Genomic DNA, 13,126 nt, shown 5'->3' on the forward strand with positions numbered 1-13,126 from the left:
AGGGACAGCTCCCACCAGACACCTCCCCCTTTGCTCATTGGGACCTCTCATTGCTCACCAGTTTCCCTACATCAGGGAGGGCCCCATCCTCCCACCAGGTACAGGCCCGACCTCCTCACCTCTGGGCAGGAATGACTCTGGGAGGCCGAGCTGCAGGAGGAGCCTACTTTGCAGACTCAGGGGAGCTCCGGGGACCCTGCTGTGCCTGCAGGCATTGGCCACACAGCCATGAAGAACACTCTACCTCCCCCTGGACTCAATAGGCTCCGGGCAGGCAGCCACTCAAAAATGACAAGACCACACTGTCATCTGCAATGGTAACATTTATTGAATTAACCACAGTGTAACAGCAATAGCGGCAGGGAGACACTAGCCTGGCAGGAAGGAGTCAGGCCATACACACCGAGCGATGTACAGGGACCAGTAGCCCAGCATGTGACAAAGAAAGGACAAAGCCCTAGAGGGGCTCTGGACAGCAGCAGACATCAATATCCACCTAGTAAAAAACAAAGTCGTCGTGTGTGATAGTACTCTCTCTAGAATCTGTTTCTTCATAAATCGTAACATGTGTTTAACACACACTTAACTGTTGCTAAAAATCAGCAAGAGCTATTACAGTGCTCCAACTTAATAAGTTGATAACAGTTGTCCTGTTTCCAGTTCACAAAGGAACTAAATCGTTTTTTTTGTTCCGAGGTGCCTGGGGAGTGCCATTGTGCCGAGGCCTTTCTAACAACTGTTCTTCCTGCTACTGGGTCCCAGCACAAGACCTTCAGGAGGCAGCAGGGAGGCAGCTGGGACGCCCAGGCTGCTCTGTGCTCCTGGAGGCCCAAGGGTTGCTGTCAGAGGGGCTATCTCAGGCTTCCCACCATGATGCTGGCTTTTCATGAAGTGGTGATGAGATATGGATGTGCACGCCCCCTGCCTGCCCTGTTTTAAGTCAGTCCAGCAGACAGCATGGCTGCCTTGCTGGGCAGTCCCCAGGCACTCTCGAAAGCTCACATGCAGAGGGGTAAGCCTGTTTCTGGTGACAGCCATTGGAGGAGGACCCACCGGTGGCTTCACCGGCACAATCCAGGTGTTGGTTGGTGGCTGAAGGCAGAGGTTCAGGGGGAAGTGGCACAGCTAGGGGGCCATGGCGTTTGGTGCATGTGAGGTTGATGAGCGTCCGGTTTCAGTAGATGTTTTAGGATACTGACCTGTAGCACACATAGCCATGGTTGCTGCTCCCGCACAGACCACCGGCCACAGACAAAGGAAGCCATTAACCCCATGGGTTGCAGAAGCCAGTGGTACCAGGGAGATAAGGCAGCCAGGCTGCAGCTGATGGGAGGGGTCACCACACCTTCTATGACATCTGGGCCACTCCAGGAGGCTACTATCCAGATCCTGCTCTGTCACTCCCAACTTTGTCCAAACCGTCCCTCACAGGGCCCTGAGGATCTCAAGGATGGGAGTCTGAGGGCTGTGCACCTGTCGGTGTGAATATTCCAGCTGAGACCTCAGGCTAAGAACAGATAATGTCTCATAGCTAGCTTTCCAGATACCAGGAAGTGCCACCATGCCATTCTGCCCCCAGGCTGTGGACCACTTAACGGCTTGTACTCTCTTGCAGGCAAACTTTAAAAAATGTTTTGACTTTCACGGGAAAGAGAAGCGGGCTCCCTTCCGTTAGTAACCTGCGTGCAATTCTGTGGCCTGGGACCAGTGGAATTCCTGCTAATCCCCTACCACACAGGTGCTTTTCACGGCTAAATCCCAAGGTATTACAAAGCTAACTCCTCCGTTTGCATCCTCAGCACTGGCCACAAATGGGCATCTGCTTGACCCTTCCAGTCCCCTGGGTCCACGGAACCCAACCACCTTTCCTCTCGAGATCATAGGCCACGGAAGAGCTACTCAGGTGCACTCTCTGGGATGGATCCCAGTGCCCGTGAGTGCTGGGTCTGCAAGTCCAAGTCAGGAAACAGAAGTACCTGGTCTGGTCTGAGCAATACAAGCTTTGGCATCACCCACTGCAAAGCCAGCCCTCCTCCCTTGGCTTCTTTAACACAGAAGCAGTGGCCCTGATAGTTGTCCATTGGTGGCATCTCAGTGAGGGAAGGGCTAGGCAAAAGGGCCTGGCTACTTGTGTACCCTGGATGAGACAACATCCACCTCAAGGCCCATGGTTCACTATATTTATCTGCAAGGAAGCCCAGAAATCAACTCTATTATCACCCTTGGGTCTCAACCCAAGGGCCCTCACACTGGCCAGACCCACAGACAGAGGCCTTTGGATGCAAACATCTAACAGGCTCAGGTCTTAAAAAGTACCAGATGTGCAGCCTGATCTGACAGCAACAAACAGGCATGCCTCTGGCTCACTGTTCTTACTGGTTGTCAGCATTTTACTGGTGGCTTTGCCAAGACCTGTGCCATAAACACTGTCCTTGTGGTACTTCAGATTATGGTAAGTGGAAGCCATGGCATTTTAAGGTCTGGACCACTGTTTGGGGCGATCCTATTATCTCTTGCTCCTATGGGTGTGGTCTCTGCTAGACCCCAACCCCCCTGTCAGTTATTCAGCTTCAGTGGGGAAGGTCTGCAGAAGCCTTTGGGTGGGGTGTTGTGAGCAGCGTGTGACTAGGACCTCACACTCATTTTGATGGTTCCAGGTTTTCCCCACTTAAGTGTCCTATGCGTCCTTGCCTCCCTCTGTCCTCCTATGGCAACGTGGAAAAGCAGGGTGCCTAAAAACAAGAGGCTGTAGTCCTTTGTTTCAGGAATGAGGGAATACCATCTTAAAACTATGTTGCACAAGAGTGACCTGCTAAGGATGCTGGTTGGAGGGAGGAGCCCAGAAGTGCCTGCTTCCCCAAAGAGACAGAGCACCCCGCTGATGGGGCTGAGCTGGCTGGGGGCTTAGCACTGGGACTGTGTTTGGGAGTCCAACTTCCCCTACCCAAGAAAGAGACCTGCAATTCCATTCTCAACGGGGAACACAGAAAACACTGGAAGGTGGAGACAGTTCTCTGCAGGCATAGGCTCGAGGGAAGACCCAGGCAAGGGGAAGGTACCCTTGTATCCTGAGCTTGCCTCTGCTTCCCAGATATAAAACACTAAAGACGACAAAGTGCCACCTGTGTGGGGAATGTGGCAAGAGAGCCCAGGCCAAGGACATAAACACAGCGTTCCTTTGAAGACACAGAAAATTCAAGTAATTTATTTAAAAACTGCTTACTTTCATCTTGAAATATATATGTATATATATTTGCTTTAGAATGCTCATATTGCAGCATGATTCTCATGCACTTTAAAGTACTTTATGTAAAAACACCAACCGAGGCAACAAGAGCACGGCTCTGACTTCATCTGGGTACCATCCAGGGAGGTTCTCCCTCTCCTGAGTGCAGACCGAGAGACTGGAGTTGTTAAACAGAGACGTCGTTGGAAAGTCTTTACCCACAGCCGCACTTGCTGAGCCTGCTTCCCTGAAGCCCAAGTTCTGCTCGTGTGCAGAAAGCGGACACTGCACGGATCTTGGGTCAGCAGCCCGCCTGCTCAGGCAGGATCTTGGGTCAGCAGCCTGCTCAGGCGGATGCTTGCTGTTCTTTGCCTTCATCCCACTCCAGTGACCATCAGCAGAAGCAGGTGATGAGCTTGCAAGACTTCAGTTAGGTTCCAGCGAGGATCAATGTCAGCAATGTGGTAGGAGGTAGGCTCGGCCCCTTCCCGCGCCCTGCTCTGATGCCACTGTCTCCCACTCTCGAGGTAGCCGTGCAGCAGGACTCGGGAGCCGATGCTCACCTGGAGGAGCTCTGTGCCTGATTTCCAGCCAAACGTGTAGAGACAAGCTGAAGTGTCCCACGGAGCCAACAACTGCCCTGTGGTGGCTTCTGGGGAAGAGCACGAGGGTAGGGACTGGACAGACAAACTTGCACACAAGCACGCAGGAGGCACACTGAGAGTTCACATTCAGCCCTACTGGTTGGTGCTGTCCCTGGGTGGGATGTCTGGAGGCTGCCCTGGGGAATGGCTGCCTTCTGCTCAAACACCTCTGGGACCTTTCCCCAGCTTTGGTGTGTGGTCTCAGCTGTGCACAGGATTGCGAGCCTAACTCGCCAGAGATGATGTTCTTCTAAGAAAACCACAGTTGTGAAAAAGAAAATACTGTTTCTAAAATAAACAGAAAAATACTCTGAGGCGCTGCAATACCAGACTGATGCTGAAGGTGTCTCCAACAGACACCTGCTGGGCAATCTGGAAACTACGCTGCTGTCTGCTGCCTTCAGATGATATCTGCCAAGGGAGTCAGTTTCTGCACTTCCAATTACTGGTTTAGAAATGCAGACCCTTATGTTTTCTAAATTGCTTATTGACTATGCTGTGAATATTTCACAATTTAAAACATGCAGAATGATATACCTGCAGAATAAAAGACAGCTGAAATTAAGTTCTTTTTCAATAAAAAAAGATTTCAAATGATTTTTTTTTAATCGTGGGAAAGGTAAATTAGTGTGATATTTTTGTCTAATAGCTCAAACCTACCCTACACCTAACACCTACTGAACTTGGACTGTGCTCTGGGAAGGAACTCCAGCTCGCATGGTATGGGCAAGCCTAGCCCCCAGTGCGCCCTGCCCTCCAGTGTGGAATGTACCAGCGGGGGCTCACACCATGGACTCCGTCTCCACCAGCCCCCGAAGGCCCCCTTTCCGAGACAGCTTCAGTACAGTGGGCTTCTCACTGCCCGCTCCACCCTCGCCTTCGCCAGCGGGCCCTGAGGACAGGCCTTTCTGTTCCTCCTTAGGTTCCTCTGACACCTCAGGGTAGATGACCAGGAATGTGGCTGTCAAGAAGCCCAGGAAAGAGCCTACAGAGGCCACTATGGGGATGACAACGATACTATTCACAGCGTCGACCACGCCCCCAAGGGCAGATGCAACCAGGATCTGGGAGATGTAGACCTGACAGGAGAGGATGGCGCAGTCAATGCCAAATCCACGCTTGGAATTCCCCGGACTGTGGTGGACATACTGCAAGGGAAGGGACACAGGTGTGAGGGCACAGAGAAGGCGGTCTTCATTAGTACCTCAAGGCTATGCGCACTGACTGCACTGAGGGAGAAGACACACTCTCCTAAGCTAGGCAGCTAGCAACTGGATTCCCCAGAGCCCAGCCTGGCACTGGGCATTAAAAAGAGAGGTAGAACATTATGGCTCATAGCGGGAAACACAGAAGTAGTTCTACAACCTAATCAGGACCTTATTCCCCAGAAAACTACCTCCAGTCCTAAGAAAGAGAGGCAGGGCAGACATAGGGGTGCCCCCCCTTACTCTGAAGATCTCCTTGGAGAGCAGGGAGCTCTTCACTCACATGCATGTGGGCTCAGGTGACAGAGCAGGGAACACCAACCAGGCAGTTCTATTTGTTCATGTTTCTTGAACAACATGAACATGTGCATGCCTGGCACAACATGGCTATACTCACCCCCAAGTCTCCAAAGGAGACTTTGTCCTAGAGATATGAAGGCCAATCTACCCAGAAGATGGAAACCACAATCAGATTTTAGACTTGTGTACACCATAGTCAGAGGGAGATTTTAAAGACACCTTGCAGACACCAGAAAGAACAGAAGAAAAGCCCGCCTTACTCAACCGACAGAGGCCACAGGGCGCACCACCCATTTCACCATATATGGGACATGCTGGGCCACAGATGGTATAATCAATCAATTTAAGGGCTGAAATCACATATGTATGCTTTCTCTAATTTTAATTATTAGAAACCAATCTACTACTACTATCATTAAAACTCCAAAATGTCAAAAATTCACCATCATACTGAATAATCATGCTGAATTCAAATCATGGGTTCAGAATAGAAATCAAGACAAAAAAATCTGTGTACATAGGGAGACAGATGTCAGCACAGGTGTCTGTCTTCCTCTGCCACTCCTCACCCTGTTCTCTGAATAGGGTCTCTCACTCAGAAGAGGGTGGTCTAGGCTACGAGCCCCAGGGGCTGTCTTTGCTCCCTGGCACTGGGGTTATAATTATGGGCGCATGCTACTATACCCCAGGTCTTACCTGGGTCCAGGGTATCTAAACTCAGAGCCTCATGCTTGGATACTACCTTTATCTACTAAGCTATTTCCCCTAGACCTTAGGAAAATCTCTGAAAAAAGATTTTTTAAAAAGTAATACAGTATCTGGGTGTGGCTATCCGTATTATGGATCTCAGCACTCAAGAAGCAGAGGCAGGGGGACTCTGTAAATCCCAGGCCAGCCCAAAGATACTAGTGAGACCCTGCCTCTGAAGGAAAAAAAGAAAAGCTGTATATTGAAACCTCTAGGTGTACATGACAGCTCATGTCTGTAATCTTAGCACTCACTAGATAGAGACAATAAGGTTTCTGGGAGTCCAGGCTGAGCTCATAGGAATTCTTGACCAACACAGGCTACAATGTGATCACAGAGGTGACCCTGAATAACAGAGCGGAGCAGCTCAGGATGCGTGGCATCAAGACCTACTACAGAGCTTCCTACTTTAAAGAAGAATGAACCACACCTGCCAAGAACAGAGAGAACTGGCCAGAGGCACAGTACATGCACTTACATGGCCATCTGGTGACAAGGCTAGCAAGTGGTTTAGCCTTAACAGTTATGAAGTCTGTAGAGTAGTGATCTATAAAACACCACCACCGTTAGGAGTGGGTGTGGTGAGCATGAACTGAGAGAATTGATTTTGCTTTAATGATTAATGGGATCAAAGGTGTGCACCGGCGTACCAGGTGCATGCTTGTTCCTTTCTTTATAAAATAAGGTCTTAAGTAGCCCAGGCTGGCCTTGAACTTGCTATAAAGGATCTTGAGTCCCAGTGCTGGGTGTATAACTGTGCTTCCTCTACACCTGGCTCCAGACCCTTTACACAGGGCCCAACGGTAGCTCAGAAGCTGTGGCTAACAGAGTAGCTCTTCAAAAGCCACAGAAGTGAACGGCACTGACGCTACTAGATCAGGGGCCAAACAGTGAGCCTGGAAAGGGAACTGCCCACAGTGGGGAAAATGATGGTAGAGGGGATTGTGGGTTCAAGGGGCGGAATGGTCAGAGGAGAGAAACCCTGGAGCCAGAGAATGACTAGGAGAGGAGCAGCTGTTGCCTTCATCAGAAAGGAAGACAGAGGACAGCAGGGCAGAGGTGGCCTCATCACCACCTCACTTAGCATCCTTAGACTGCTGTACCTCCTTGATGTCATGGTAGTGCCCTAGGAGGGCATAGGGGCAGTAGGAGATGCTCATCGAGACAACACCCATGGTGCTGATGGTGACCATGGCCACGTAGACGTTGGGAAACATGGCCATCACAGCGGTGCCCACGGAGAAGCCCAGTGTCCCCAACATGTAGATGATCCTGATGCTCAGGTCATAGTTGTCCAGGTACTTCTGTAGCAAGGCTGTAGAGAGGGTCACAAGGATAATGACTTAGGTGCTGTCCACACACACACCCTTTACCCCCAACACTGCTTCCCTCTGGTTTAACCTAGGCCTGCAGGTATAAATTAGTCTCCTGCCACCTGAACCACACAGCCCCATGCCCACCTTGATTCCTGAAAGAAGCCAGCTCTCTGGCCTCCATGGGATGCTGACTGCCCACCCATGTCTCCTTGGGAGAAATCTCTGGCCCTTCCCTTGTCACTCTAGGTTCCCAGCACTCAAGGCCAGTCTGAGGATCCTGCCTCCCGATTGGGTCCTCATAGGTACTACCTCCTGCAGGAATCAGAGTGGTGACAGTGGTGTGGTCCCCGTCACTTGGCTGATCTGCCCCACCCTCCCCGCTTCAACTACAGATCAGGCAAAGCTGACTTCCATTCCAGAATCAGACTGAGTATGGGCAGATAAGGAGGAGGACTGACAGGGGCATGCTACCATAGGATGAGAGCCTATCACCCCAGCCATCAGGCTCCTGTCCTTGGCAGGCTGAACAGTGCCCTTCAGACTGCTGGGCCCCAGAGGGGGTTGGCATGCCAGGGACATCATGCTAATCAACAGGTGCCATCCATGCTAGACAGTGTCCTGAGCCAGCACACAGGACAGTTTCCCTGATCCCAGGCCACAGCAACCAACTTTAGCAGCTTTTCCTCTATGGAGGCAAAGGTCAGGATTCCGATACTCTGGGCATGCCATCTTCTCACCTGAGCAGATAGCACCAGTAGCAGCGTAGATGACCAGGCCCCAGCAGCCCATCTTCACGCCAGCATTGTAGGCATGCCACTTGGTGGAGTTGGAGGGGGCCTGTTGTAGAGAGACAGGAGGTTGAAGGTGTTTGCTGCCCGTAGGGCAGAGGAGGTTACTCCGCACCCCATGCAGGCAGTCCATGTCAGTATCTGGTAAGCTACTTCCAGTCCCTCCCTGGCTACATGCGACTGTTGCCCACAACGAGAAGTGGAATCCTCCTGCCTGTGGCCCTGGAATAAGGCTGGTCTGGACCTGCAGAAATGATTCTGCCTTCTTTGAGCTGCCATGCTAGCACCTGAAAAAGGTGTAACAGAACAGACCATTGTGGCCACCTACACAGCCAGTGTGATCCCAGAAACACAGGCAGGGCCTGGCAAGAATAAAAATAGGCTGTTACGCTTTGATAGTTGAACCAACACTCTGTTCACGGTTTTCAAAGTGGCTCTGGCCCTGTGAAGGTCCCTGGCATCACTAATGGCCACCACAGGGCCCAATGCAACAACAACTCTGTCTCAGCTGTGCGAATGACCATGCAACAGGATGCACACTGGCCAGCTGCCTGCTGGGCATTCCCTGATCCATGTGGCTGTGTGAATGCAGGGGCAGTGCACGCAGGATGGCACAAAGCCCTGACATGGAAGCTGCCTAGCTCTCTAGGCAGTGGAGTCGGCAGCCAGAGGGTACTCACCTGCGGGTTCCCTTTGAAGATAACCTGGCCCATGAAGTCAGTATAGAAGACAGCCTCTGCGATGACGGAGAACCAAGTGAGTAGGTGACAGAGGCAGAGCCACATCAGCTCCTTGGGCATCTTCAGCATGGACAGCCACAGCAGGCGCACGGTGGTCTCTGTCTCACCCTCCTCACTCTCCGTGTCCCCGCTGGAGGCAGTGGCCCCACTCTGGTTGCGGTGCCGGGAGCGCTGCCGCTGCTGCAGGTCATACAGGTCGCTCATGCTTCGGGACGGCTTGATGAGGACCACTGCGTTGGCCCGGCGGTATCGGTAGCAGTGGGATCCAATCTTGCCGTAGTAGGAGAAGGTGCTAGAAGCCTGCCTGTGAAACATGTGCCTACGCCGCCTCATGGAACCAGATGTGACTGAGGGCTTCAAGTCTACCTTGGAGCGGCTGAGGGAGTTGATTGGTGGGGAGCCTCTCCCATTTGGGACTTTAGCTTCATTCAAGTGATTATCAAGCAAGGTGTCGTCCTCCTTGGTGGACTCCCTGAGGAACGTGGACAGGCGGGGCAGCTTGGCCCTCAGAAGCTCTTGGCTGGTGCTCTGGGGGGTGCTGGGGTAGGAAGCGTCTTGGAAGATGGAGGGTTCGATGTCATGCAGGAAGAGCAGCTGGGGCTCCATGTCCAGTGTGGCGTCGGCCATGTGCAGCACCGAGTCACTCTTGCTGCGCACGATGTCCACATCGAGGTAGTCCAAGGACAGCTCGTGCTCTGACTGTACCTCATCTGGGAATGGGGGGCTGCCGTCCTGCATGCCCCCACCAAGGGAGCTGAGGCGGGAGGCAGGGGCTGGGGCGCCAGGCTGAACGCTGGTGCCGGGCAGGGTGGGATCCTCAGGCCCGCGGTCCTGCTGTGGGCTGTACTGCTCCTCCTCGATGCTGAAGAGATGCAGAGCCACCGACACGGAGAAGATGACGGCAGCGAAGAAGAACAGCACCTGGTTCTGCGTCTGGAACCAGTCACCTAGGAAGGTCTGCGTCCAGTCCAGCCCACCCAGCACGTAGCCAATGGCCCCACCAAGGCCTGTAGATAGAGAGGGGACAGTAAGCCTCAGCCCCAGCACAGGGCTGTCCCTTACACAGGGTTATGTGGCCAATCAGTGAGATGGAGAACGAAAGGACAGCTGAGACAACAAAACAGAACAACTCAGGGGACTGCACTGCACAGCTTTTAACCCTGGCCTAACACTATTCCCAGTCAGAAACCAAGACAACAGGAGTCTTGGGCCCAGAGCAACCCTAGTGCACCCACATGCTCCCCTCAAGCTGAGTGACAGAGTCTGGGCAGTGTCCGCCTGGCAGGCATGTCGCCCGCCCAGGCAGGCCTTGCTCCCTCCTAGCCTTGCTCCTCAGCCCCTTTATCCTGCTGGGTTCACATGTAAAGTGAGTCCCAGAGCTTCCTAAAGCCCTGTTTGTCATTGATCACCACCACCAATGACCACCGATCCCTCCCGCCCACCTGGGGCCTGGAGTGGGGCTTTACCAGCAGAGAAGGCGTGTATGTTGAGGGCCATGTCTTGCTCCTCACTGTCTACCACATCCAGCAGGTAGGCACGAATGGGCCCTTCAGTTGCATCGGCACTGAAATCCAGGACCACCACTCCCAGCACCGTGAGGACAATGCCAATGGGCTGCCGGCTGGGAACATCACCGAGCGCCAGACCTGGACAGAGCGTGGGGAAGCAGTTTTATGCCAGTGCCAACTGTCAGGCTCCTCAGGCAAATGCTTTCAGGAGAGCAGGAAAGTTGACCCCATTCCTGTGGTTTGTGCATGTCCCCTTTTGTCCAGCCCTCAAGAGCTCCCTCTCTTAAAAAGGATTTATTTTATTATGAGTGTTTTGCCTTCATGTATGGATGTCCATCTTGTGTGTGCTTGATGTCTGCCGAGATCAGAAGAGGGTATCAGATCTTTTGGAACTGAAGTTACAGATGGCCACCATGTGGATGCTGGGACTTGAACTTGGGTCTTCTGCAAGAGCAGCACTGCTCCCTACTAAGCTACCTCTCCCTCCCTCTTAGGTTCTCAAGAAAGAAGGGAGCAGGTTCCCCCTCCTCTGCCAACCAGGCAACAGTGGCCACTGGCTGGTAAACCTACTGGCATCAGCTACACTGGCTGTGCAAGGACCATTCCTGTCTCTATGAGAACGCAATCTCCTTCTGTGCCCACCAACACAAACTGCTCTCTGCCGCTTCCTGGGCTGGTTGGCTCTGCCTTAGCCTCTAAACTAGACATAGGCTGTGAATACATAAGGACCTAAGGCCACACCTCCTTGGCCTCCTGAGCACCAAGGCTCACCTGATAACCAAGCCTGCCTAGACTGATCTCCAGACCTGAGACTGGGACCAACCCTCACGACTAGAGGTAGGGCAAAGACAGGTCTGTCCATGAAGTACAGTCCTCTGACGACACCTTGACAGGCTGGCCCATGGGTTGCCCAAGGAGACCCTGCTAGCAAGGGAAGAGCTCAGGCTGAAGAGTTGGTGCCGCCAGCCTGGCTATATGCGGCGGCAGTGTCGCTCTCTATACATGCCTCCACATATAGCAAAGTAAAGGAATGCCTACAGGTGATATAGACAGGCCCAGGGCCCGCAGAAAACAGCAGGAAAAGTGTCAACTGCAGACTCCTAGCTGGGAACCATCTCTGCTGGAGGATCTGCCTGGTACAGGTGCGACTCAGCCCAGAATGAGAATGACCCAAAGCTGCTACAGACTGTCCCTACCCTGGCTCTCAGAGCTGTGACTGCCCCCTGGGGATGGTCTTGTGGGGACCCTCTCTCTCCATCCACAGCCCTGCTGCCTCTGGATCGTGGGTAGACCTGTTCCTTAGAACTTACCCTGCACTCCTTCCCCTGCAGAGCCAAAACACAAGGCTTTGTTTCTACCGGTTCTGAATGGTGCCCGCAAGGCAGAAAATATTTTCCCACAGAGAGTGGCTTTAATTAAAAACAAAACAACAGAAAGAGGCAAAACAACACACGAGGCATGAACCAAGAAAACAAACATCAGACTGGGTTCTGGACATTCTCAGTACCATGTCTAAGAAAAGGAGAACAAAAAAGAAAAGATAATTTCTGAAATCATTCTGGAAACAGGACGTGGTGTCAGATACGCATTAAAAACAAGCCATCACAACAGGAAACGTTTCCCTGTGAACAGGTTCCTCCAGCTTTCCCATGTGGGGCCGGCTCTACTGCCAAGCTCCCTGCCACAGTCTCCACCAGGAGGTCCTCAGCAGCCCGAGCTGGTCCTTGCACAGTGACCCAGTGAAGTCACCAGATAAGGCCCCCAAAGCAAATACTACTGCAAGCTCAGCAAACACTCACCTATGGCGGAGCCGTTGAGGAAAAGTGCAACACCAATGAGGACCCCCACACACAGCGCAAGGATGAAGGGCCGCCGGCGGCCCCAGCTCAGGGTGCAGCGGTCACTTGCAGAGCCAATAAGCGGTGTGAAGATGAGGCCGAGGACGGGGCTCAGGAACCAGGTCAGGCTGTAGTACTTCTCAGGGAGGCCTGCAGGGACAGACAGCCTGTCACTCATCATGTACACCCTACATAAACACATACTCTAGCTCCCTCAAGTCTCCTCAGGATACATCTTTCCCCTAAGGGTCCTCTGGAATTGAAGATGCTAGACAAAGAGGGTACTCCAGACCTTAGAACCAGTACTGGGCTCTGCCTGAAGGACCACTATGTTGCTGGTACTGAGCAGGGCTGAGCTACTCAGCTACCCTGTCCCTCTGTATCATACTATGGAAGCGGTACAATGCCTTTGGTTGCAGGAATAGAACAGCCACTGACTGAGGAAAATCTATTATAGAAAGTCTTGGCAAGGGTCTCCAGAGTCAAAGGTCCCCCAGTGACCCTCCTGAGCACCAGAATCATAAAAGCTCACATGCATCCACCTGGAGCCAGGAGGTCACAGCCAGCATCCAGGGCCCCGTCTTCCATTTAGCTTTCCAAACTGTCCAGGCATGACATGGTGAGTGTGGTGGCCTCTGGATGGAACCTGGACAGCCTGACATCAGAGTCTATGCCACCTTCCTGTCATACAAACTCAAAGTGGTGTCAACGGAGCAGGTGAATGATGGCCCTGGGTACAGGCCAGCAGCTCTGAGGACCCTCTGTACCACAGAGACCTTGCACCTGAGCACATGCCACACCACTCCTTGACACG

The 13,126-nt window shown here is 52.6% G+C and overlaps 1 protein-coding gene across 8 annotated transcripts in view; it reads right to left on the reverse strand.

The window, feature by feature from the left end:
* Positions 1–305: 305 nt before the first annotated feature.
* Slc45a4 (solute carrier family 45, member 4) overlaps positions 306–13,126 on the reverse strand; it is a 68,340-nt gene continuing 55,519 nt past the window's right edge. For 5 of the 8 annotated variants that reach the window (XM_011245401.1, XM_017316363.2, XM_030248266.1 and 2 more), the window contains exons 3-8: positions 12,274–12,462; positions 10,433–10,612; positions 8,907–9,973; positions 8,176–8,275; positions 7,226–7,437; positions 306–5,018 (exon numbers count right to left, since the gene is read on the reverse strand). In XM_011245401.1, coding sequence (XP_011243703.1) covers positions 4,653–5,018; positions 7,226–7,437; positions 8,176–8,275; positions 8,907–9,973; positions 10,433–10,612; positions 12,274–12,462 — 2,114 coding nt within the window. In that variant the 3' untranslated portion in view covers positions 306–4,652. The remainder of the gene's footprint in view (positions 5,019–7,225; positions 7,438–8,175; positions 8,276–8,906; positions 9,974–10,432; positions 10,613–12,273; positions 12,463–13,126) is intronic. The other 3 variants (NM_001033219.4, NM_001357747.1, NM_001168255.2) reach the window with 1 other exon arrangement.

Source organism: Mus musculus, chromosome 15 (genome assembly GCF_000001635.26).
Source record: "Mus musculus strain C57BL/6J chromosome 15, GRCm38.p6 C57BL/6J".
Taxonomy (NCBI): Eukaryota; Metazoa; Chordata; class Mammalia; order Rodentia; family Muridae; genus Mus; species Mus musculus.